Consider the following 26,999-nt stretch of genomic DNA (forward strand, 5'->3'; position numbering starts at 1 on the left):
GAGTGTATTTCTGAGGCAAATTCCAGCCCTTCTAGTCACTTTCAACAAGCCAGCCATTGAAGATATAAGGGGGTGGGGAGTTGATCAAGAAATCTTGAATATGGAAGATCTTGGCATTTAGTGTCTTTAGAAGGACAGTATGTTGATATGTTTTCTCTACAAAGGTCCTGAATTTGCAGTGCTCTTGCTTCCCTATAAAAATTTATCCATATTAAAATTTATTGTCTATCATAAACAATAGTGATTTTGTTGGCTAAATTAATCACATTTTTCAGAGCCCAAACCTTATGGAACAGATTTTCCAGATAGATCTAGCATGCTTTCCACCAAAAAGAAAATGAACCAAAACAAAAAGCTCACACTTATTCTTGAAGGAATACATGTAGAAATTACAGAAAATCATAGAGGAAAGGTGCCTTGGTGCCCATCAGCTCTAGTGCTTCACTCAGGTGGGGCCTGGGGTCGAGACAGGACTCAGCATTGCATCCCACCTTGGAATCTCACCCAGAGGCTCCCCACCAGCTTGAGTCCAACACAGAGTTTCATACTCCCCTTTGCTTTTTTAAAATCCTCTCCAGAGGACATGCTTATTAATTTCAGAGAAGGGAAGGGGGTGGAAAGAAAGAGAGGGAGAGGGAGAGGGAGAGGGAGGGAGAGAGAGAGAGAGAGAGAGAGAGAGAGAGAGAGAGAGAGAGAGAGAGAGAGAGAGAGAGAGAGAAATGTGTGAGAGAGAGAGAAATGTGAGAGAGAGAGAGAAATGTGAGAGAGAAACATGAATCAGTTGCCTCTTGTACGTGCCCCAACTGGGGACCAAATCTGTAACCTAGGCATGTACCCTGACCAGGAATCAAACCTGCCACCTTCCAGTTTATGGGACAATGCTCCAACCAACTGAGCCACACTGGCTGGAGCACCCCTTCACTTCTAATTCACATGGATGACAATGAGCTTTTCTTGTGGTTCCAATTCTCAGGGTTTCACATTCCTCTGACTTCAGGATTCAGACAGAAATAATCACTGAAGCAACACTCCAGTGTAGCCATTAAACTGCTCTTGAATTAAATGTAAAAATCTTCCTCACAGCCATAGCCTTTTTCTTACCATTGTTTTACTGCTCAGTAGTCCGAAGGATCCAACTTCCCAAGTACTGAGATCAACCAACAAACTACTGTTTGATCACGTATAAAATGTCCAGAACTGTGGTAGGTGCTGAAAGGAAGCCCGTCAAGAATAAGACACAGGGCCCATCCTTAAAGAGCTTAAATCTAGTTCAGCAAACCTAATTACTCTATGGACATAAAATACAATGCAGGGAAGTTCAGAACCCTACAAGGGCCAAATAAGAAGAGGGAGTTTTTGACATCTTCAGCAAAAGCCTTAAAACCCCATTTAGCTTGTCTGGGGGCAGGAGAGCCAGGGAGGAACTGCCTTCACCTGCCAGCACGGTGATGAGCTGGAATTTTCTGTTCCAGAATCCCAAACATTTTTACTTCAAGAATCAAATCAAGATTATAAATTATTGAGGGGGTTGGTTTCTTTCTAATGTTATGTATTCCCAGCCCTGTTTTTGAACAGCAATGTGTGAAGTGGCCTGAGGAAAGTTTATGGACGATGGAACCAAGATAGTGCCCTGAGTAGCTGGGCAGTGGTCACTTTGGTTCCTGTGTTTAAACCTCGTTGAGAAAGACAGAAAAATATGTGACCTATGGACTGAATTGTTACCTTTGTGTGGCATATTCCCTGTTTCTGGGGCAAGCCAGGAGACAAAGAATGCATTTATTTTGTGGAAAGGAATAGGGGGCAGGGGATGAAACAGAAACCAGAGGATTGTGCAATAATGGCGTTTTTAAATCCCTCCAGGAAGTTTATGTTTCAAGTCCTTTGGAAGAATAAAGCACAGCTGTTTAAAAAGAAGGGTTTACCAAGGGACCCCAGGCCCAATTCCACTGTGTGCTGGACTGCTCTTGTCCACAGCACCGGGACACCTCCATCCTAGCACTTGGAGCAGGCAGGCTGCTGTGTCTGGCCCAGGGCCTGAGCAGGCCTGCTCCTTCCCCCGCAGAGACTGCAGGCCTCAAATAGCATTGAGGTGTTCAAATAGAAAGATCAGAACAGGGACGCGGGTGAAAAGAAACAGTTTGCTGGATCTCAGCAAAAGAGAGTACAGTGAGTCCTGTGTAGTATGCAAACCAGACCAGACTTGCTGTGTTGAAGTCATTCCTCAAAGAAGCCCTTTCCTTGGGTGGCTTGTGAAAGGGTGACATGATATGCGTAATCTCACAAATTAAACGTCAGAATTGGGGGGCGCAAGTTTATGGTACCAAATAAAAAATGCTTCTCCATCCAGCTAGGTAATGGGAAAGTGTAAACGCTGAAATGCTGTGTTCATTTGAAGCCTTTACCTCCTACCACTAGCTTAATCCTCTGCATATTTTCTCTCATGCCAGGGATGATTTGATAGGGAATGGCTCAGAACTCTCTCTCTCTCTCTCTCTCTGGGTGCTCAGTAAATCTTTTTGACTGACCACATGACCCTTCGTCTCTTCCCTTTCTTATGTTGGAGCCTTGAGGGTGATGTCCTGAGCTCTCACCATCACACTCCAACCAACGATGTCACCATTCTCTCCCTGCCACCCTCCCTGTGAGTCCCACATGGCCTCCCCTTTGCCCTGCACATCTTCATTCTAGTATCCTTTTGTCTTGGCTGTGTCCACTGTGTCCAGAATAGTATTCACATGTGACAAGTTAAAGGCAGAAGGGAAAGCGGGCTGCGTGATTAGTGATTAAGGACAAGGACTTCGGAGCCAGATGGACCTTGTTTGGTGGCCTGCCTCCGTGTCATTCGCCATGTAGTTTTACTGTCAGGAGCCACAGCGTTTTCGCTTGTAGAATGAGAATCAGAATACACATTCAGCCCGGGCTGGCATAGCTCAGTGGATTGAGCGCGGGCTGGGAACCAAAGTGTCCCAGGTTCGATTCCCAGCCAGGGTACATTCCTGGGTTGCAAGCCATAACCCCCAGCAACCGCACATTGATGTTTCTCTCTTTCTCTCTCTCTCTATCTCCCTCCCTTCCCTCTCTAAAAAAATAAATAAATAAAATCTTTAAAAAAAAAAGATGTTTAAAATAAAAAAAAAAGAATACACATTCAGAGAGCTGTGAGGAGATTAAGTGAGACTCTACACAGTCTTTATTTTAAGAGTACCTGTTTTAAAATAAGCATTAAATGTATAGTAGTTATTGAGAACCTTCTGTGAGCATTAGGTACTCTGGCTTTTAAGGGCCCTTCTTCCTTACAAACTTTGAAAATTGTATTTTCTAACTGTGTTGGCATAAATATAAATATGTTACTATTACATATGAAAACATTTCTTTAACCTAAACATTTTTTCTCCTGTTTTAAAATAAATTAAAATACTTTTGAGAGCCGCTAAAACTACCATGGGCCCTGGGCTCTGTACCGACCATGCCTGATAGACAAGCCAGCCCTGATTTTTCCCTCTGTCCTTCCAGTGTTATTCAGTGCATTCTGGACACTGTTGGCTCCTCTGGCCCTCAGGGTATACACTGCCCTTACACTTCTCCCTTCCTCCAGGTTATCTTTCTCAGCATTGCTTTGGGCAGTTCCCAATATCCCTCTAGTCCTGCCCTCATCTTTCTCAATGCAAACCTCCATCTTCATTCCCCATCATTTACCTGATTGAGTCTTATTCCCTTAGCACTACCTTAGGACTATTCTTGGCCTGGTAAGGTGGCATTGAATTTTCTCATAAACTACTTCTCACTAAGGTATTAATGACTAGCTCTGTTCCTCCTCTACTCCTCCTAGGTTAGTCACAGAACTCTAAGTGACTCTATGCCATGATTCAATGCCATGTATCTGATATGAATTTTTACTTCGGCAGAGGAAGTACCCCAAAGTAAAGTTTGAACTTTGAGAATCATTTATATAGTATTGTTCCAGTCACTGGTGCCCACTGCATCTGTGCATTCGGTGGGTCTTGGTGATATGATTCTGATAAGAAACTTCTGCAAGAAGCTTCCAGTCCAGATCCTTTCTCTCTCCCTCCCTCTTCCTCTCTCACCTCTATCTCTGACACAGACTACTTCCAAAATTCTCCTGGTAAACTAGCATACCTAATGGAGTCCTAGAGAAGTCTCTTTTATTCATGATTTGTCTTCCACGACATCCCTAAGGAGACTTCTGTTCTCCATCTTAAGTCATCCATCCGGCTATACTTGGTGGTGACTTTACACAACCAAACATTTGCCTAAACAATTCTTACTCTATCGGTACCTATTATTTTCTGGGTTCAGGCAGGAAAGTGTTCTCAGAGGTAATCCTACTTATAAATAAGGGAACTATGGCCCATAGAAGTAGAAGAACTCATCTAGAATAGCAAAGCAAGTTAATGCCAGAATCAGGACTAGATCCTGGGCCTCCTCAAAACATGGATGTGGGTATCATTTACTGTACAGCACAAGCTCCGCAGTGGGAGTGCCTGCTGTCACTCTATCTCCAAACCTCAGTTTTCTCATCTGTAAAACAGGGGAGGGTGTAGGTAAGAAATACAGTCATGAGCTACATGTCGATGTTTTGGTGAACAGCAGATCATACATATGATGGTGTTCTCATAAGATTATATTGAATTATAAACACAACTTTCGTGATGTGGAAAGAAAAGGGTCTCAACTACAATTTTGAATTTCCTACTGTCTCTGGGTGGTTTAAGCAGACAAGGAAGCTCAGCATCCTGTCCACCTGCCCGCTGCCAGGATAGAGTTAGAGGGAGCAAGAGGAGCGTAGGGGCCTGCTCTCTGTCCTCCCAGTTCAGGTCTCTCCTCTCTCCTCCCCTCTTCCTCTCCCTACCTCCATCTCTGGATCTTGCTCCTCCCTTTCTCCCTTTTATTATTTCTCATCCCAAGCTTTATCTCTCTGGGTCTCTTTTGATCTCTGCTCTCCCTTTCTCTCCCCTTCTCTTCCTTTCCTCTCTTTCTTCTTCCTTCCTTCTGACACCTACTCTCCCTCCCTCTTGTGGTGTCTCCCTCCACAGCCCACTCCTGCCCCTCCCTCTTCACACACTTTATCTTGTATTACATATTACTCTTTGCGCCTTTCTATGTTTAGATACACAAATACTTATAATTATGTCACAGTCTTCTACAGTATTCAGTACAGTAGCATGCTTTAAAGGGGTGCAGTAAACTAGACTATCTAGTTTCGTATTAAGTACACTCTATAATGTTTGCACAATGATGAAATCATCTAACAGCACATTTCTCACAATGTGTCCCTGTCGCTAGGCAATGAATGACTGTAGTCTCAATCTCATAGAGTTGTGAGGATTCTTAGAGTTATGGGAATCAAATGAGATTATCACTACAGAGAGATTTTCCCAATGCCTAGTACACAGCCCTCAATAAATGACTTTGTTGTTGTTGTTGTTGTTATTATCAGTACTACTACAACCATTGCTAATTTTAGAGGTGTAATCACTGCCTCCCTGTTCTGGTGGCTGAGAGAAAGTGCTAGTGCTGCTTCCTAGAGTATGCACTGCACTGCCCAGGGAGGGGCCAGAGCAATGGGAGAATCTGGTGCAACAGGTTTTTTCAAAGGCGTGGAAAATAAATCAAAGGTGATAACCCAAACCTGGAAAAAAAAGAATGTATTCTTTTGTTTGTTCTTTATTAGTTGTGAAAGAACCTTCAAAATGTAACTTACACTGAAGTAAATCAGTGTGGCCAGTCTTGAGGTAATATGGCCAGATCTCTTTGTTCTATGCTCTTTCTGACCCCATGAGGACAGACCCTGAATGTGGTGATGGCTGACAGTGTTCTGTGAAGATGTCACCCACATCAGTGAGTAGGCAAGATTAGGAGTCCAGAAACACAGAGAGGCTCAGAGAAGGGAGTGGGGAGCTGCACACTCAGGTGTAAGTTATACCCTACCCCTTGCTGCAAATTGCTCATCACCAAATGTGAAGTCATGTGGGACTTAGTTGAGAGTCTTGGTTGAAAATAACAGAAGCCCAACTCACATTAGCTTAAGCAAAAAGGAAAATTTTCTCTAAAGATTACAGAGTATTATATCAAGGAAGATAAGGAGAGATGCAGAGCTGACCTGAGATTGAATCAGGCCCTCAAATGCTATCAAAACTTGTGTCTCTCCTCCATGCTTCATTCTCCTCTTGCTACAGACTTACTTTCTGGCTCTGTTTGACATAATGAAACAACATCTCACATGTTTTGTAAATCACTGTGCAGCCACCTGAAGAGAGCCTGGTTCCCTTTTCTCCAGTTCCAGAATGACCATGGAAGGAACTGATTGGCTAAAGGAGCTTGAGTCGGGCTCCTTTCTCTGATGACCAGTTAGTAATGGTAAAAGACAAAAACCAGTTATACCACCATAGCACGTCACCATAACTGTATACCACCTGTGATTGGGCAAAATCACAGATAAAGTACTATTGAAACAGACATTTAGCTCTGTGCTGCATCCTGGCCACCCCCAGATTCTTCACCATTTTACCAGAGACCCAGGATGTCTCTGTACTCACTTCTCCTGCCCCTTCTCACTGGGCAAACCATAGCCCTGAACAAGCCCATTGCAGCATAATATAGTGGGAATGACACAGGCTTTAGACCTACGCAGACCATACATTAAAGCCCAGGTTGAACACTCCCTAACTGTGTGACACTGGGTAAGTTATGTGGCCACTCCGAGCCCTGGTGTCCTTATCCATAAAATAATGCACACCTGATGGGGCTGTTGCAAAGATGAAGGAAAGTAACCATATTTAAAATACGTGGCATATAATGACCACTCAATTACATTTTCTTTATTAGGTTAATTAGAAATCTTGAGGAGGGTGGTAGTAAGTGAAAATGAAGGAAAAAAATGATAGAACTTTCTATCTGGGAGGGATCCTTTAGCCTCATGTGTTTTACAGTTATCCTGAGCAAACATTAAATATTTTAGTAGGTCAGCTGCACTGCAAAATCCACACATTGCTAGATGTTGTCTCTCACTTTAGAGGCAAATCGACAGGGATCTCAAGATCAATGATGAACATTTATGTTTCTTTTTTCATTTATTGGTGTGACTGTGTGGTTGTTGTAACTTAAACTTTTCTCTAGAATTTCTGAAGTTTATGTCATACAATGTAATGATTGAGTTAGTGAATGAAATACTTTAGCATTCCATTGTTACTGTTGTTATTTACAGAAACCTTCCCCTTTGAAAATATAGTGAGCCATAATTTTCATTGAAACTACAGTTTATTGAGTTCGTACTATAGCAAGCACTGTGCTGAACTTTTATATGCATTATCTCATTTCTTCCTATGTGTTAAGTGCTACTGTTTCCATTTCCTGGATAAGAAATTGAGACTCAGCTAAGTCAAGTGCCATGGTCACTTAGCACTCAGTGACACAATTGGAATTTACTCAGCTTTCTCAGCTCCCAAAGCCTGCGTTCTGTAGAACTTTACGGTGCTGCCTCTCTACACCTCGACTGTGGTTACCAGATTCAGAGCCAGGCAACCGAAGAAATGAATCCCCAGGAAAATCTGTGCTCACAGGGTCTCATTCGCTAAATAGTAAAACCTTGGTTTCTGTGCACACACACAGAGTTGCTGCATGGGCCTGAAAGCAAAGCCACAGAATTATAGGAGGAAAAATAGATGAATAGCAGATAACATATCTCTGTGGACACAATAATAATTCTAAGTATTTATTGAGAGGATAATAGTAATGAAAGGGTTGAGTCTGTGAAGAAAAAAAAACGCAGCTGGAAATTGTGTCCCAGCTTTGGACTGTTCAGTGTTTTCCATCTGGGTCAAAGTCGACCTTCCGCCAGTCATCTGTAGCTGTGTGGGGCTGTGTGTGCGCACATGTGGGGTGTTTTGGCCTGCAGCTGAAAACAGCAACACCACTTTGGTGATTAATTGTAGATATTATCAATAACTCATGATGATATATAAAGGATTCCTCATCCATTGGCCTGTGTAGTAACCACAGGAGCCTCAGTGATGTCTAGTCACTCATTGATCTTCTCCTCCAGAAACATTTTGTTTTGTTCTGTTTGGGCCACTGTGAGTTCTCTTATATTTCTGACTCTTCTTCATTTGTACTTTTTAAAAAAAAATTCATCTTGTATGTAAATGGAAGAAATATTTAAATATACCAGTTTTGATTAGAAGCACCTCTGGATTAATATCTCATTTTGTTTTATCTCCCCTCTGTCTTTCAGCTCCAGGGTTCCTTGAAAAGAAAACAGATAGTTAACCTGTCTCCTGTCAACAGCAAGAGGCCCAATGGATTTGTCGACAACTCGTTCCTTGATATCAAAAGAATCCGTGTTGGGGAGAACCTCCCTGTAGGACAAGGGGGCCTCCAAGTAAATAATGGACAAAGTCAGATTATGTCAGCGACCTTGCCCATGAGCCAAGCTACCCTGAGAAAGACTAACAATCTGCCTCCCCATACACATTCTCCTGGCAATGGCATGTTTAACATGGGCTTAAAAGAAGTGAAGAAGGAACCAGGAGAGACTCTGTCTTGCAGTAAGCACATGGATAACCAAATGACCCAGGAGAATATTTTTCCTAACAGGTACGGAGATGACTCTGGAGAGCAACTGATGGATCCTGAACTGCAGGAACTGTTCAATGAACTGACCAACATATCTGTGCCTCCTATGAGTGACCTTGAGCTGGAGAACATGATCAATGCTACCATAAAGCAGGATGATCCATTTAACATTGACTTGGGGCAGCAAAGCCAGAGGAGCACTCCCAGGCCCTCCTTGCCTATGGAGAAGACAGTGATCAAAAGTGAATACTCCCCTGGTCTGACCCAGGGTCCGTCAGGCTCTCCTCAGTTGAGGCCACCATCAACTGGCCCTGTATTCTCCATGGCCAGCTCAGCTCTGTCCACTTCATCCCCAGTTCCTTCAGTCCCTCAGAGCCAGGCTCAGCCTCAGACAGCCTCAGGGGCAAGCCGGGCCCTGCCAAGCTGGCAGGAAGTATCCCATGCCCAACAGCTCAAACAGATAGCTGCCAACCGTCAGCAGCATGCCCGGATGCAGCAGCACCAGCCTACTAACTGGTCAGCCTTGCCCTCTCCTGCTGGGCCATCTCCAGGTCCATTTGGGCAGGAGAAAATCCCAAGCCCTTCTTTTGGTCAGCAGCCATTCAGCCCCCAGACCTCCCCCATGCCTGGGGTAGCCAGTGGCAGCAGCCAGCCGAAAGTCATGGCTAACTACATGTATAAGGCCAGCCCCTCAGCCCAGGGAGGGCACCTGGATGTACTCATGCAGCAGAAGCCTCAGGATCTCAGTCGAAATTTTATTAACAGCTCACACACAGCCATGGAGCCCCGTCTTGGCAACACCAAGCCTTTGTTCCATTTTAACTCAGATCAAGCAAACCAACAGATGCCTTCTGTTTTGCCTTCTCAGAACAAGCCTTCTCTCCTACACTACACGCAGCAGCAGCAGCAGCAGCAGCAGCAGCAGCAGCCGCCACAGAGCTCAATTTCAGCTCAGCAGCAACAACAGCAGCAGCAGCAACAACGACAACAACAGCAGCAGCAGCAGCAGCAACAGCAGCAACAACAGCAGCAGCAGCAGCAGCAGCAGCAGCAGCCACCCCCACCCACCCAACCTCTGTCAAACCAGCCTTTGCTAAGGTCGCCCTTGCCACTTCAGCAAAAGATCCTACTTCAGAAAATGCAGAATCAGCCTATCACGGGACTGGGATACCAAGTCTCCCAACAACACAGACAGGTAAGGGCTCTACTACTCCAAACACAGAGTACCCAGTGAACATCAATCTTGGTCATTATGCTTTAGTTACTATTATGTTTGTGTTGAGACAGGATCAACACCTCAAAGAGAGTAGTGGTTCTGATGGAACTGTGTGAAGGCCTCATGGAGGCATGAGCAAGTATTTCTTTCTAGGGCATTAGTGTCATTGGAATCTGTAGGGATCGAGGGATCTTGAATATTAAGAATGTTTCATGATTGCCCTGGCTGATGTGGCTCAGTTGGTTGGAACATCGTCCTGTAACTGAAAGTTTATGGGTTTGGTTCCTGGTCAGGGCACGTGTCTAGGTTGCTGATTCAGTTCTCGGTCCAGGTCCATATAGGAGACACCCAGTCAATATTTCCCTCTCTCCCTTCATCTGTCCCTTCCCCTCTCTCTGGAAGCAATGAAAAAATGTCCTCAGGTGAGGAATAAAAAAAGAAAAAGTTTCATGATCATTTATGCCATCACTGACAGATCTAGTTGTCAGTCAGATTCTGATGTGTGCAAGTTTGTGCATGGAGTCAAGAAACTGGTTATTAAGTCAACAAGCACTATCTGAGCACCTGCCATGTGCAACATATTGTGATTATGCTGAGTATTGGTATAAGACCACACATGATATTGAGAGTATTTAGTAACCAGTTTACACTCACACCAACCAATTAAAATGTCTGAATGCTGCCCTGGCTGGTGTGGCTCAGGGGATTGAGTGCAGGCCTGCGAGTCAGAAGGTCACTGGTTCAATTCCCAGTCAAGGCACATGCCTGGGTTGCAGACCAGGTCCCCATTAGGGGGCATGCAAGAGGCAACCACACACTGATGTTTCTCTCTCCCTCTTTCTCCATCCCTTCCCCCCTCTCTAAAAATAAATGAATAAAATCTTTTTTAAAATGTCTAAATGTCCAACCTGTCATAATAGATCCTTCTACAACTCCATGTTGGTACTTAGTATCACCCTTAAATAAGCCATAATTCTTGTCTGCAAGTGCAGCCTAAAGAGGGAAATGGGCTTTAAAAACAATCATTTTATGAGTAGAAAGGGTAATGATACGGGAGCACCACAGAGACTGTGAATATTACCTAGCAAATGGAAATCAGGGAAGGCTTCTGGAGAAAGTAATGCCAGTATCAAAATGTTAAAGAATGAAATTGTCATGACTACAAACAACAACAACAAAAATCCATGGTTACTTTATATCCTGCCCTAAATAGTATGAAGAAAGAGCTCTGGGCCTCCAGAGCATACACTAGTGAGTACACTCTAGATCTTAGGGAACTTGAGAGAGGAAACTCTTCCTAGAAGAAAGGAAGGGCAGGAGGGAGCTGAATGCTGCTTTGTGCTTGTAATTTGACAGGTCCACGTTAGTTCCAGGCACAAAGACAGCACATTACATGTCAAAACAGTATGTCAGGACAGTATGATGGTGCAGAGCCTAATTTCAATCCCATTCCTGGAGTAGTTTTCATGATCATGGCCCAAAAAAGAATACCACAGCACCACAGACTGTGGCCAAGCTAACCTTTGCCCTAAATGTGAGAAAATTAGATTAAACTAGGATTCAAGAGCTGTTTACCAAGTTAAAGCTTTCAGCTCTTATTCACTAAAATGTGTTTTTTTATTGTAAATTATGAAGAATGGACTTTGAGTAGAATCATGTGTATATTCTACAATGTGGTTCCATTTTTAACATGGGTAGTTTTGGGATCATTTAAAAATAAACAGTAATGTGGAACTACTTTCCAAGTTATCCATAGCCATTTTGATTTGGATAAGTTTATGTTCAAATTCTTACTGACATCCACTAGGTATGTGACTTCAAGCAAGTTATTGAATTTGTCTAAGCCTCAGTTTCCTAACCTTTAAATTTTGTTAGGAATTTTTTTTCTTAAAACACTAGGATTTTGTGAGAATGAAATAATCTAATTCTCAGCTAAGAGTCTAGAATAAAGTTGGCTGTTACTATGATTGTCAGGGAAATAGGTGTATATGATACCACAATATTTTTTAACAAGTATTAGCATTATGTACAAAAGGCATTAAAAAAGAACTATTATTATTTTTTCTACTGTCTAGCAATATAGTGAGTTGGGAGTGATTTATCATCCCTGGGCCCAGACTTTGGACCATAAAAATGGAAATAATAAATAATGAGGTATTAACAAGAGCTAGTCACTCTATAACTGGCATGACTCCGTCTCCCTTACTTGGGGTATCTCACTTCACACATATGAGGAAAATACTATCATTCTCATCTTGTAGGTGAGGCAGTTGAGGTACAGAGAGGTGAAATAAAATTCCCAAAGACACACAGATAAGTAGCTGAGCCAGGACTGTGGTGGTCTACTTTGAAGGTTGTGCATTCAGCCACTAGGCTATACAGCTAACAGGTAGGATGTGTTCGGAAATGAATGACCACCTATAGATCATTGTGGAATTCTCAAAAGAAATATTTCTTTTAATATTGGACCATATTTTACATAATACACATAGTAGATGAAGTCCTCTTGGGATAGAGAAGTCTTAAAACACTAACCTTCAGAGCTGTTAAAAGAATTAAAAATATCTGTGTAACTATTGACCTTCCTGAGGGTAAGCATGATGGAGCTCACCAAAATAAACAAATTACAACAGGAAATATATCTTTTTGGTGCCTCACCAGCCCTTCTTTGGGAGCCTTCCTGCCACTTCCAGCATCTGTCCTGTTTCCAGCTCTACTGCTCATATAAACTGTATAACATACTGCTGGCCTTTAAGTCACCATCAGTGGGTACTAAAGGCAAAATCAACAAACGTCTTCCAATCCCTTAGATAATGTTTACTTTTCCCAGTGCATATGACCAATATAATGCCAAGACAATTTTCACTTTTTCAAAAAGGCACTTTAAAAAGTGTGAGAGATAGTGGTGGTTTTTCAAGCTAAAGGCATGTTTTTACCTTTAAAATTATATTTTACTGATTATGCTGTTACAGTTGTCCCAAATTTTCCCCCTTTACCCCCATCACCCTCCACTCCCTCATGCAATCCTCACCCCTTTGTTTGTGTCCTTGGGTCATGGTATAAGTTCCTTGGCTATTCCTTTCCCTATACTGTACTTTATATCCCCATGGCTCTTCTGTGACTACCAATTTGTACTTCTTAATCCTCTCACCTCTTCACCCATTTCCCCAAGCCCTGCTCCCATCTGGCAACCATAAGAACACTCTGCATATTCATGATTCTTTCTTTTCTGGGTTGGTTTTTCAGATTCAATTGTTGATAGATATGTGTTTAGTGCATTTTTCCTGTTCCTAGTTTTGATCTGCTCCTTTTTCTTAAATAAGTTCTTATAACACTTCATGTAATAATCGTTTGGTGATGATGAACTCCTTTAGGTTTTTCTTCTCTGGGAAGCTCTTCATCTGCCCTTTGATTCTAAATGATAGCTTTGCTGGGTAGAGCAATCTTGGTTATAGGTCCCTGCTTTTCTTGACTCTGAATATTTCTTGATAATCCCTTCTAGCCTGCAAAGTTTCTTTTGAGAAATCAGCTGACAGTCTTGTGGGAACTCCTTTGTAGGTAACTAACTTCTTTTCTCTTGCTGCTTTTAAGATTCTCTCTTTATATTTAACCTTTGACATTTTAATTATGGTGTGTCTTGGAATAGGTCTCTTTGCATCAATCTCATTTGGGACTCTCTGTGCTTCCTGGACTTGTATGTCTATTTCCTTCACCAAATTAAGGAAGATTTCTTGCACTGTTTTTTCAAATTTCTAATTTCTTGCTCTTTCTCTCTCCTGGCACCCCTTTGATGCAAATGTTGGTATACTTGACAGTTGTTCCTTGCACTATCCTCTTTTTTTTTTATCTTTTTTCCTTCTTGTTATTCTGATTGGTTGTCTCTTGATTCCTTATGTTCCATATCCTTGCTTTGATTCTTGGCTTCATCCATTCTACTGCTGATTCCCTGTAAATTGTTCTTTATTTCCATTAGTATATCCTTCATTTCTGCCTGCATCTTTCTTATGCTGTTATTTTCCTCACTAAGTTCCTTAAGCATCCTTATAAGCAGTGTTTTGAATTGTGCATCTGATAAACTGCTCATATCCATTTTGTTTAGTTCTTTTTTTGGAGTTTTGATCTGTTATTTCATTTGGGCCATGTTTGTCTCCTCATTTTGACAGCTTCCCTGTATTTGTTTCTATGTATATAGGTAGAGCTTCTATGATTACCTGTCTTGATAGTGTGGCCTAATATAGTAGGTCCTAGTAGCATAGCCTAACCTATCACCCAAGCTGGGTACTTGACATGCAACCTTTGTGTGGGCTGAGTACACTTTCCTCTTGAAGTTGAGCCTTCATTGCTGTTGGCAGGTCAATGGGAGGGATTTTCCAGGCCAGTCAGCTGCCAGTACTGGCTGTGACTACTGACCACCAAACTCTACCTTCCGTGGAGGATCAGCTGTGTAGCAGCAGGGTGGTGGTGCTCCAATGCGGTCTGTAGCTATCCACTGGGTACACAGACTCTGGGGTTTCCTGGTTGGTGCAGGACAGGTTTAGCCACTACCTGTGTTCTACCCAGGGCCACACAGCATGAGCTACAAAGCAATCTGCAGACGGCTGCTACTTGTGCTAGGCTTGGAGGTTCCCAGGTGAAGCGAAACTGTGATCCAAAGCTGACTGCTGCTTGTGCCAGGCCTGACACCACTTAGCCAGAGGTATGGTTGCTGGGGACTTGCTGAGGCTGGTTGTTGCTTGTTTGATAGGATTTAGGAAGATTGGAGCCTGAGCTGAGAACAGCCATTCACATGGAAATGCAACTGTTTACAGCTTGAGTGGGCTGTAACTTGGGAGGAGCATTCCCCAAGGCAGAGCAAACCATGTAAGCCAGGTTGATGGAGTCTCAGATATGGCTGACTCTGTAGTTGTGTTGAGGGGGAGGGTTCAGAAAAGGAACAGTGCCCTCTGCCAGCACTTCTGTTTGGGAGAAAGCTGTCCCCCTGCTCTAACCCTCATGCCAAACACTTCAGTTTTTTCCCCGTATGCCACTGGTGCACTTTTAAGCCACTGGCCCGGTGCTGGAGCTCAGAGGGAATAAGTCTGAGTAAGTTTGTGTGCTGGCCCTGTAAGAGGAGCTACTTGGAACTCCAGTAGTTCCTTTTACCAACTCAAACTCCTCTGATTTTTACAGCCAGAAATTATGGGGGCTTACCTTCCTGACACTGCAACACTGGGCTGGGGGACCTGGTGTGGGGCTGGGACCCCTCACTCCTAAGATATTCCTCCCAGATTTTTATCTACCACATGTAGGTGTGGGAAGAGCCCATTCCACATCACCATGTCTCCATGTCTCTACATCTCCATGTTTCCACATGTCCTACCAGTCTGGATGGTTATGGTTTCTTTAGTTCTGTAGTTGTTGGACTCTCATTCAACTCAATTTCTGATGCTTCTGAGTGATAGATGTTCTATAGTTGAGTTGTAATTTTGAGGTGGTTGTGCAAGGAGGTGAGCTGTTTTTACCTATGCCTCCATCTTGACCAGAAGTTTCTAAGGCCTCTTTTAAATAGACAAGTAATGGTTACCCAATAAAGCTTTATTTCACTTTTGTAGATTGAACCACAGTGTTCCTTCCAGTTTAATGATTCTGTGAGATATGACTCTGAAGTCTTGAGTCTGCATTGTAAGTGAATGTACAAGAGCTCTGTAGCCAAAGAAGTGTTGCCCTCTTGAAAGCATTCACCTTTGTGGGGTTGGGCCCACTCTAATAATGCTATTGCTCAATACAGTTAAGGAGTTTTTCTCTGGGAATTGTCTTCAGAGCTTTTAATACATTGACTGGATTATTACCAATGCAATAGTATTTATCTTGTCAGGGTGATTTTTGAAAACAGACAAACTGGGTAATGCTACTTTGGGTCAAAAACAAGGAATAGCTATGGTGTCATAGGACTGCATTTCAAGCTTGTTTTGTAAACTTTCTCTGAAGACAATACAGGAAATAAATGAGTTTCTTCCTCAGGTGAAAATTTTGAGAAGGAACTTTCATTTGGATATACATATTTCAAAGGTTTTTCTAATTTTTATTGTCTCATCCAGTATATTGCCAAGTATTCTCAACCCAAAGAGAGGAGTTTCAACTGTTCCATCCCAGCAGACAGTACAAATGTGTATTTAACTTCAGATTAGCCAAATCTGTTACTCGAGATGAAACCCATGGGTGGGGAGGGACTGATAATTAAGCAATTCTTATATCAACTAAAACATCCTAAATGAAAACACTAGTCACGATTTTTTTCTGCTTGTCATACTCACTTTGTGTCAAACATAGGAAGATTTACTATGGGATTTGTTAATTGGGGCCCTTTAGCCCTGGAAATGCTAGAAATCTTGGCTTTCTGCTATAGAATGGTACATTGACTTTGTTCATTTGTTGCTTGTAATTTACCTAGTAAAATATGGTTTTCTCCTCACCTCTCAGAACTCTGAACCCAGACAGATATCCCTGCTCAGGCAGAGACTGAATTTGGGGGGTTCCTAGGCCCCACTCCCTTTGCTGGGTACCCACCTCTGTTCTCCTGGAGGTACCTGAGAGAAGGATGCAGCATAACTGAATGGCTGGAAACATCTTTATTGTTCCATGTCTGGGGTGGTTTTTAGTTACCCCTTCTCCAGACACTGGGAGAACAAGTGGTATTTGGTATTTCACAAAATATCTTCAGTGACTCTGTCTTGCTAATGTTTGGCAGTTTTCAAATTGAAATACCTCCCGGCTATAATTTTGTTCCCTTTCTGATTTGAAGGTTATGGGAGAGGGCAAGAGAGGGATGTAATGCGTGCAGTTCTGATTTATCTTCCCGACTTGTTTAAGATGTGAAAGAGTTACTGGTTGACCAGAAGAACTCAGAGTTCGGTCCAAAAGCACTAACCTCTTGAATCAAAAGGTGATCTTTTTCAGGGCTTGTTAATTAGACACTTAAAAGTGTAAAAAAAAATTAACATTAGATCCATGAAACTTAAGTGGATTCTATATTTGGTTTATAATTTTCCCATCTCTAAATATTCTGAGAGGGAAGGCAGCCAGTAAATGGATGGTTTGTTATGACCGAAACATAAATTTGTACATTTCCTTCTTAGTTTGAAGCCAAGCTCCTCAATCATAGATTGAGAATCTCACCCTTTTCTCTCTACTTAGCCAAGTTTATCCTTCATTACTCTACATATCAACCCTGACTTAAATCAGGCAAGTCTCTTAATGTTCTCCTCCCCTCTTTTTAAAGGTAATTTTGCATATATCTGACCCTAAAGATTAACACTCAAAAAACTGTTTCCCAATTGGCCTGCATTAGGGTGGAGAAATCACTGTAGTCCTCATATACAGACAATAGTTCTAAATCACTGTGGTTGTCCTGTGGAAGTGCCAGAGAAGAAGGAGAACCTTGAATCAGCTGGAAATACATTCTCTAATGGGAACACAGTCATGAATTCAGGGTTCTGCAACAATATATCATCTAAACCACTCCTTTTCTGGGGTCTAGATATTGTCTAAAGGATCGGGCAATTGGGCTAGTGCCAGGGTTTGGATTTAGGGGCTAAAATCAGGTTAGAGGAAGTCAGGAGCATGAAGGGCCAAAGACAAAATCAAGCTAAAGTCCTAAAAAAGCGGGGAAACAAAATCAGCAGTATACTCAGAGCTCGGGGGTGAAGCCAAAAGATAGTAACTAACCTATGGTTAAGGGTAAAGTATAAATAGCATGAAATCAAGACTGAAGTTAGAATAGAGACCGAAGAGATGCTCAGTGATCATTGCAGATGACCTTTGACCATTTGATTTCTGTTATGACTCACCTTGGCCGAGTGATGCTGGCAGAGGAGGAAGGGCTGGGGCAGACACACAACAGCTGTCAGGTCTGTGGCAGGCCGGGAGAATGTTTTTGCACTTTCATTTTATCTTTGATATTTTATCATTTGTTTTTTAAGTTTACAAAGGAAATAAAAATTTGTTTTTAATGCTCCATGAAATTAGTGCTATGGCCAGGATTCAGTCAATTTCTAGGCACATTAATATAATTTGTAATGAAGAATCTTGATTGGGAAAATTGGCAGAAGGAGAAATTTGTATGCTTTTGTTAGTTTTAGGTAGTTAGTTGATTTGTTTTAACATTAGTCTCAATTCCATGCTGTATAAAAATAACCCAAATGGTAGACATTATCAACCTTTTTTTAACAGGTAAGGATCTGAGACTCAGGGAGGTTAAATAACTTGTTTAGAGTAACTGGTCTGATTTTAAGTCCAACAATAATAACTACTATGATGCCTAAGTTAGAAAATGGGTGGAGATGGTTTAGGCTGTGCTGACAGGGCATTTTTGTGGTATCTGTTTGAAATTTCACTGTTGTCTACATTCCCAGTTTATTCTACCTTGGGGAAAATTTAAGCCAATTCTAATGCACAGGGTGGGACAAAGTGTGTCTTCAAACAATATGCTTAAGTTGCCTCATCTGAATCCACAGATTGTTATGTTTCCTGGTCTGTTCAACCAGGAGCCACAAACTAAAGATTGCAGGCTAAATTGAGTACTGTTCCATTCTTAACTCTAGCAATTTATTTTGTTCATTCATTCCAAAAATATTTATTGGGTGTGTGCTCTATGCCAGACAGAGTTCTGGATATTGATACTACAACTGAGAACAAAGATGAAGGTATGAACCCTGGCTGGTGTGACTCAGTGGATTAAGCATCAGTCTGCGAACCAAAGGGTCACCAGTTTGATTCCCAGTCAGAGCACATGCCTGGGTTGTGGGCCAGGTCCCTGGTAGGGGGCATAAGAAGCAACCATATATTGAAGTTTCTCTCCTCTTTCTTCCTTCCTTCCCCTCTGTCTAAAAATAAATAAATAAAATCTTTTTTAAAAAGGATGAAAATGTGGTATAGCAAGGGGAAAAATAAAATTTTTTAAAAGTTAAATAATCAGAGAGTATTTTCAAATTCAGCTACTTTCATCATATTGCAAGCTTATTTTAAATTAAATTTATTGGGGTAAAATTAGTTAAAACAGTTATATAGGTTTCAAGTGTACAATTCTATAATACATCATCTGTATACTGCACTGTGTATTCACCACCCAAAATCAAGTCTTCTGTAACCATATATTTGATCCCTTCACCCTTTTCCGTCTTTCTCCCCATCCCCCTTCCCTCTGGTAGCCACCATACTGTTGTCTGCTGTCTATGAGGTTTTGTTTGTTCATTTGTTGTTTTCAGTTTGATGCCCTACATATGAGTGAAATCATGTGGTTCTTGACTCTTTCCATCTGACTTATTTTGCTTAGCATGATGTTCTCAAGGTCCTTTCGTGCTGAGTAGTCATCCATTGTATATACGTACCACATCTTCTTTATCCAGTCATCTATTGAAGGGCATTTTGGTTGTTTCCATGTCTTAGCCACCATGAATAATGCTATGAATAAATGTTTTCAAATTTGAGTGGTAGATACCCAAAATAGGAGTTGCTGGGTCATACGGTAACTCTACTCTTATTTTTTTGAGGAACTTCCATACTGTTCTCCGTGGTGACTATACCAATTTACATTCCCACCAGCAGTGAGAGAGGGTTCCTTTTTCCCTACAATTTCTCCAACATTTATAGTTACTAGTCTTGTTAATTATAGCTATTCTAACAGGTGTGAAATGGTGTGTCTTTGTAGTTTTGATCTGCATTTCCCTAACAGCTAATAAAGTTAAGGATCTTTTCATAAACTGTGTCTGTTGGTCATTTGCATGTCTTCTTGGGAGAGGTGTCTGTTCAGGTCTTCTGCCCATTTTTTAACTAGGTTGTTTTTTGTTATTGAGTTGTATGAGTTCTTTATATATTTTAGATATTACCCATATCATAGGTATTGTTTGCAAATAAGTGGTATTCAGTTGATTGACTTTTAGTGTTGTTGACAGTTTCTTTTGATGTACAGAAGCTTTTTTGGTTTGGTATAATCCCATTCATTTAATTTTGTTTTTGCTTCCCTTGCTTTGAGGTCAAATTCATAATATTCTTTCTTAGATCAAGGTCAGTAAGTTTGGTAGCTATGTTTTCTTCTATATAATTTATTGTTTCAGGTCTTATATTTAGGTCTTTCATCCATTTTTAATTTTTTTTGTATGGCAACAAAAATTACTCTAGTTTTTAATATGGCTTTCCGATTTTCTCGGCACCATTTATTGAAGTGGTTTTCATTTTCTCCATTGTATTTTTTGGTTTCTTTGTCAAAGATTATTTGGGCATATACATATGGGTTTATTTCTGGGCTTTCAGTTCTGTTCCATTGGTCTGTGTGTATGTTTTTTCTTGTAGGCTTTTTCTTGTTTCTGTTGCTAGGCTAATTTGCTGCTGGGCTTTTTGGTACCTCTGATCCCAGATAAAAATGGAAAAACCCAGGCCTGGCTGGTGTAGCTCAGTGGATTGAGCACGGTTTGCGAACCAAAGTGTCGCAGGTTCGATTCCCAGCCAGGGTACATGCCTGGGTTGCAGGCCATAACCCCCAGCAACTGCACATTGATGTTTTTCTCTCTCTCTCTATCTCCCTCCCTTCCCTCTCTAAAAATAAATAAATAAAATCTTTTTTAAAAAATGGAAAAACCCAAGGGAGTGGTTTGTGATTTAGTTTTTAAAGCAAAAAATCCAAGGGTTTTGTTAGATTTTTAAATGATAAGAAAATTTATTCACTCTTCTTCTTTAACGTGATCCATCAACATTTAAGAACCTGCTCAGGATTACTGTTAAGAGTTTAACAAACAATAGGGTAAAACCATAATTCTTGCATTCATTCATGTGATGAAAATTTGTTGAGCACCTATAGTGTGCCAGGAATTAGAGATTAAAAGATTAAGTGACCCAAAGAACTCTCTTTGCGCTCAGATAAAAGATCAGGAAGGCATGGTCCCTCTTTTCAATGAGCCTTTGATCTGAAGAAGACATCTGTCCCTAATTCTTACTGAATTCCCATTGGGCACATATACTGCATTGTCTGTATCCTCAACAATCCACTATGTGGTAACTGAGCCTAAATCACATGGGCCTCTCCCCTAAGACTACAAGTTTAACTTTGAACATGTTATTTTAACCTTTTATAGAATATAACTCTATTTTCTGGATATTCCACTTCCATTTCTATTTTGTCATTTTACTATGTAATAGCTCAGAGCACAATAGAGTGAACTGTTATAAAACAACAATTAACTCCTTTATCCTGCAGTAAAGAAATGAACACTATACCAAGAAGAACATGTTAGGGTTTAAATCCACAGTTAGGGAAGTGACTTCTATTATTCTCATTCCAAGGTCTTTGTACATGTGTTGCATCCATCAGTAAGAGCTGTGCATTTAAAGCATTAATGGGTAATGTAGCCTGTTGAACACCAAGTTTCCAACCAAGGAGAAAGGGGTATGAGGTTAAGATGTAGATTTGATTCTGGAGACGGAAATGCAAGAGGGTTAATGGAAAATCTGACAGATATTTCACTGTAATGTGCATTAATGTAGGTGACTCAAACAATCCCCTTTGCAACCATTCTAATTAGTTTTGCGTTTTCTAATCACATGTCTGTTGTTATCAGTTTGGTAGTGGGGGGTGCTTTCTTTTTGTGAAATCTAAAGGAAGCAAAAACCCATTTAGGCAATGCACTACTGTAATCAGTAAATTTGCACATTAATGTTAATTAGAGTCAGGCACAAAGACTTGAGATTCAGAAGGTGTTTACTATGAGTACTAGATTTGAAACAAAAGACTGCACGAATGTTTAGACTACTAAAATCAGAGAGATGTAATGTGAGTGAATCATCTTACTCTTCTACATCAGTTTTAAGCAGGGAAGAACAAGCTTACACACACACACAGCCTAAGCACCTCTCTGGATACTAATTAGAGAACTCTGGTCAAATATTTGCATTTTAAGCAATGAATTCAAATAATAAAGTGGCACTTTATTCTCCAATTAATAAATTGAGTAGAGCATAACAGGGCGAGGCCAAAAACTCCTTTCCTGTGCATCTTGCAAAATCAAGTTTCAAGGTCCCCGAGGATGGATGAACTCAGGGGGTGGTTGACCTGTTTACCTTTCCTTGGACTGCTAATTCCCTCCACCTGAATCACTGGCATTTCCCACAGTTTACTTTTCACAGGAGCTTAAGTTCAGCTCTACTTTCAGGAAACATGAACCTCATAGACGGGGAGCCCCTTTGGCCCTGCTTTTTGGTAGTCCACAGGTCAGTGTGAGTGAGCACATGAGGGTGTGGGCCCCACATTCTGGTCTTCAGCTCACATTTCTTCTCTTTTTCTATGTCTTTGTCCCATTTCTCCCACCCTTGGCTGTACCCTCTCCTCTTTTACCCTTTGCCTACAGACTAATTTTGAATTTTCCTCTCTTCCCTGACCTCCTTGGGACGTGTTCTATGGCAGCTTTGAAAGCGGGTGCTGAGGACATTTAGCCATTGGAGTTGTTATTGGCAACAAGGGTGAAGAAATGTTTCTCAGAAAAAGATCCATGTTGGCATCTCCATGAGGCTGATGAGCTGGCAGGCCCATCTCTATATCCCACAAGACTCTGGCACTGATAAATGAATTCTGAATGGACATACCCAGGTGCAAACCATCCAGAATAGCTTCTGACCATTGTCCCTTCTCGCTTCATGTGCTTACTTACTGGCCTGCCTCCTTCCAGTCTTGCCAAGCTGCAGCCAGAGTGAGTATTCTAAAATAGGTATTCAATCATGTCAGTCACCTGCCTAAACCCTTTGGTCTTCATTTTCTCAGAATGAAATCCAACTGCTCGTGGCATGTAAAGCCCTGCATGAGCTGGCTCCTGCCAAACACTCTGGATTAACTGGTTCCCATTCCCAGCTTTCCTTCTCCCTTGACTCCCACCCACTTATTGACATTTTCCCCCCAAATTCACACACACTGTGCACTCTGGCTCCCTCCACAAAAAGTGTTATCTGATTCCTAAAAAGTAGCACACTTTCTCTCACCCTCATGTCTTCAAATATGCTGTTCTTTCTGTTTGGAACATTCTTTTGCTCTACTCTGCCTGGCTAACCTAACCTTAAGCTTTCTCAGTCTCAGCTAAGTCATTTCCTCCAGAAGATTTCTCTGGCCTCCCAATCTGGGTTAGCTCCCATCCTATATTTTCTGGTAGCTCCCTCCACTTTCTCTGTTTTAGCAGGTATCAACTCTCATCTATCTTTGCTCTCATGTGTCTTCCTCAGCTGCACTGCAAGCTACTTGAAGGAAGGAATTGTGTCTGTCTTTATATTCTAATCCCTAATACATCTATGTGTAAGGCACCCACAACATACTTATTGGACAAATGAATTGTACCATTGACCTATCATTCTTTCTTCTGTTTGGAGGATTTAAGGATGCTAATACTTTACCCTCTTCTCTTCAGAATGTATAAATAGGGGTAGCCCTAGCACCTTCCTCCATTTTATTCTGCCCTGAAAACACCCTTTGCCCAAGAACCCACACCAATAGTTCTAGTTGTCAGGACTAGAAACCAGAGAATTCACCCTCAGCTGCTGCACAGGTCAAACCTATGGAAGGGGAATCTGCAGAAACAATTTAGATGGAGGCTGAACTGACCTATGTCCTGGGCAATCATATGGGTAGGAGTCAACTAAGAGAATTTTATCAAGAATATTCCAAACAATTCTTTCTTTCAGAAAACGTCAGTAAATATGGAACATCAATAATTTACCAGTAGTGATTAGGACACAATCCCTGTCCAGAAACAAGTGATTATAATGTAGTATTACATGGTTTCTGATAGGAGTTACTATGAGGTATTCTGAGGACACAGAGATGAAATTCCTATTACAGCTTTGGAAACCAGGAAAGACTTCCTGGCAGAGGTATCATATCACCTAAATGTCTGTCTCAAGGAAGAGTAGGAGTTACCGAAGTGGAAGGTGGAAAGGCTTCCAGACAGAGCCTGAGTTCTTTTGGAAGAGTTCAAGCAATTCCATATGGCTGGACTGTGGAGTGCAAGGTCAGCAAAGGACAGAGATGAGACTCGAGAGGTAAGCAAGAGCCAGATCACGAGGAGCCTTACAACTATAGGAGGGAGTTTAGATATTTATGCTGAGAGCAATAGAAAGTTATGGAAACAGTTGTGTGGGTGTTTTTAAAACAGGTATGACTTATGCCTACCACAAGGTAGTTGCTTACTTCAAACATGAATGTTAATGAGATTTGCTCTTCAGATAAGTTTCTGTAGTTACAGTATAGGGGACACACTGGAGGGGCCCAGGGCAGGGGCAAGCAGACCTATGCCGAGAACATTTTAGTGATCTTGAATGTGCCAGCCTTAGAATGTCTCTGTGTGTTACCTGTCCGCTCTCCCTTGCCCCTCAGATTTGGCTTCCCTAAGGTCAAAACTGTACTTAGCCCCAGCTCCAGAAGACTTCTTCCATTAGTTATTGTTCCATATCTTTCCTCTCTCCTCTCTGTCTTCAAACATGCTCAAGTCCCCAGCACCCTTCAAAAATAACTTTCCGTCAACATTCCTACCCCTTTAAACCCCATTTTCCCAGTTACCAGGCTCAGAACCTCTGCAGTCAGGGTAATTCCTCTCTCTCCCTTAGGCCCACCTTCCCAGGTGCTACACTGACACCACTGCTGACCATCCACACCTCTGCCTCTTCTCCATCTCCGCTGCTGCTACCCACGTGCTCTCATTGTTGCAAGGCCCCTTTCAACAGGTTAGACGGTGTGTCTAAGCAGTTTTGCCTTGCTCCATACCCCTTGGAGCTGAGGCCAGTGGCTGGGGTTTCCGTGAACTCTGTTGCTTCTGCCAGTCCTCCTCCCCAGAGTCGCAGTTATACCCCAGACCCAGTCACTCCTTGAGGTCCTCTTCACGGGACTAGCTGTCCTCCCTATGACTGTCTCTTTCCCAACTACTCCTTTTCCCTACTGTCCACCTGCTTAGACAGTCCTGAGGTGTCCTGGAAGCCCAGCCCCTGGCCCTCTCCATCCCCTGCCCTAATTGCCTCATTGCCATACCACCCTCCTCAAGCTGTGCAACTAGTGACGGGCACTTCTCCTCCACTGTGTACATCATAATGCAAACACTTCCAGTACAGTTCTTACCTTGTATTGTAACTTTGTTTAGGACCTATTTGGTCTAGGGAACTGTGAATTCCTAGAGAATTGGGACCATGGAATTTTTCTTTCCTTTTTTGAACTCACAAAGCATTTTGTATTTCTCGTTGCATTCTCTTGCACCTTGAATTGTAGTTATATCTATACTGGCCTGCCATGAAATTATAAATTCCTTAAGAACAGTCTGTATACCATTCGTCTTTGTACCTCCAAGGGCTGACAGAGTACCTGAGAGGAAGTCCCAATATCCGGGCACAGAAAGACAGGAAAGGAGGGGAGAGCAAAAGAAGGAAGGGAAAGAAGTTATGGGAGGTGTATTTTATAAGCTGTAAAATCAAAAGAAAAGAAATAGTTTGAATAATTCTCATATCAATCTGAATACGAAGTGTACATTATTAAGAATTTATACATTTTTTACTTCCAAAAATGTTGTGAGCATCTTAATGACCAAATGGCTTTGATCAGGTTGCTTACATTCTCTGAAACTAGGCTGTGTCACCTGTGAAATGAAAATGGCACCCATTTTTGCAAGATTATTGAAAAAGTCCCATGAAATAATCCCTAAGACATATAACAGATGCAGGCTCTGCATCTCGTATGTGATGAATACGTGCTAGCTTGCTTCTCTGTACAAAAGAAGGACCATCAGAACCAAATCCATTTAAAAAATCCAAATTAAATGTTAGTAGACACTTGCACTGGCTGAATTCCAAAACCGAGCCCTCAATTAACTCTGAGTTTCCAGGCAACTAGGCAAAAAGAAATCATGTGGGGATATAGGGTTTCTTTTTTTTTTTTTCAATATAAAAGAAAGCATGCAAGTTCATCAATGAAGTCAAACTTTTTCCTGGAAATGAATGTAAAGGTACATTTATCATTGGGAGAATTAGGTAATATGATGGATGCCTTCCACTGGAAATTTTGCAAAGACCATGATGCTCTTTACTTTGATGTTTCTGTTATTAAGCTGCATTGTAAAATCTGAAGCCAAAACACTAGATTTGAAGTCAGTAAATATTTTTCCCCAGGAATCTGAGACAATGTGATACTGATATAATGTTTCTAAAGCTCTGTTTCAATGGTTTTCACACTTTGTTTTAGCAAGAATACTTTTTTACACCCCTACCCCTTTCCAGGGTTTCCCTGAGGTACCTCCCTGGAAACTTAGATTCCTTCAAGAGAGTTTTCTATCCAAGGGTTCTGTCTTGTTGCAAGAACACAGTTTAGAGGTCACTAAAGGGGGAAATATTGGGCCAACTGTAACAGAATAAATAAGAATTTTAAAAGAATGCATAATTAAAATTCCCATTGAGTGCCTCACTCTTATATTGATTGTCTTGATGAGTGTCTGGTAAACCCATGCAGTGTGTAAAGCAGGTTAGACTTGTGTAATGTCTACCTCAGAATTGAATTTCAGGAAGAGCTTTTCAAAAGTACTTTTAAACCATAATCTTATCCCTTCATACAGAACAAAACTATAAACTTCAGATGTGACCCTTCTGCTCTCCAGACCAAGCTCATTAAAAATCACCATGAAGCTCTGGCTGGTGTAGCTCAGTGGATTGAGTGTGGGCTGCGAACCCAAGTGTCGCAGGTTCGATTCCCAGTCAGGGTACATGCCTGGGTTGCAGGCCATGGCCCCCAGCAACCACACATTGATGTTTCTCTCTCTCTCTCTATCTCCCTCCCTTTCCTCTCTAAAAAATAAACAAATAAAATCTTTAAAAAAAATTGCCATGAAAAAAATTAGCAGTCAGTATACATTTGACGAATATTTAAGCACTTCTTGTGTTCCGAAAGCCGCCCGCTGCTGTAAGACTGTAATAAACTGGGTATGTTGTGTGGCAGTGGGAGCAGCTTGGGTGTGTATGAGAAATGCAACACTTGAATTCTGGACCCAAACTTGTTGCTGAATATCTTACCATTAGCAATCAGACCTTGTTTACTTTGTTACAACTTTATTCTGTAATTCTAAGACTGTAAAATGCAATTACTGTTCTCATTTTCAAATACGATTTTATTATCAAAGTGACACATACAAATAATATTGAAAGACAAATA

The 26,999-nt window shown here is 41.5% G+C and overlaps 1 protein-coding gene across 1 annotated transcript in view; it reads left to right on the top strand.

Annotated features, from left to right (window-relative positions):
- Nucleotides 1-26,999, top strand: part of MAML2 (mastermind like transcriptional coactivator 2) — a 345,125-nt gene that overhangs the window by 228,471 nt on the left and 89,655 nt on the right. Inside the window, exon 2 of the mRNA XM_045818071.1 lies at nucleotides 8,252-9,787. Coding sequence (XP_045674027.1) covers nucleotides 8,252-9,787 — 1,536 coding nt within the window. The remainder of the gene's footprint in view (nucleotides 1-8,251; nucleotides 9,788-26,999) is intronic.

The sequence above is a fragment of the Phyllostomus hastatus genome, unplaced genomic scaffold (assembly GCF_019186645.2).
Source record: "Phyllostomus hastatus isolate PE091 unplaced genomic scaffold, TTU_PhHast_1.1 phas_scaffold_317, whole genome shotgun sequence".
Lineage (NCBI taxonomy): Eukaryota > Metazoa > Chordata > Mammalia > Chiroptera > Phyllostomidae > Phyllostomus > Phyllostomus hastatus.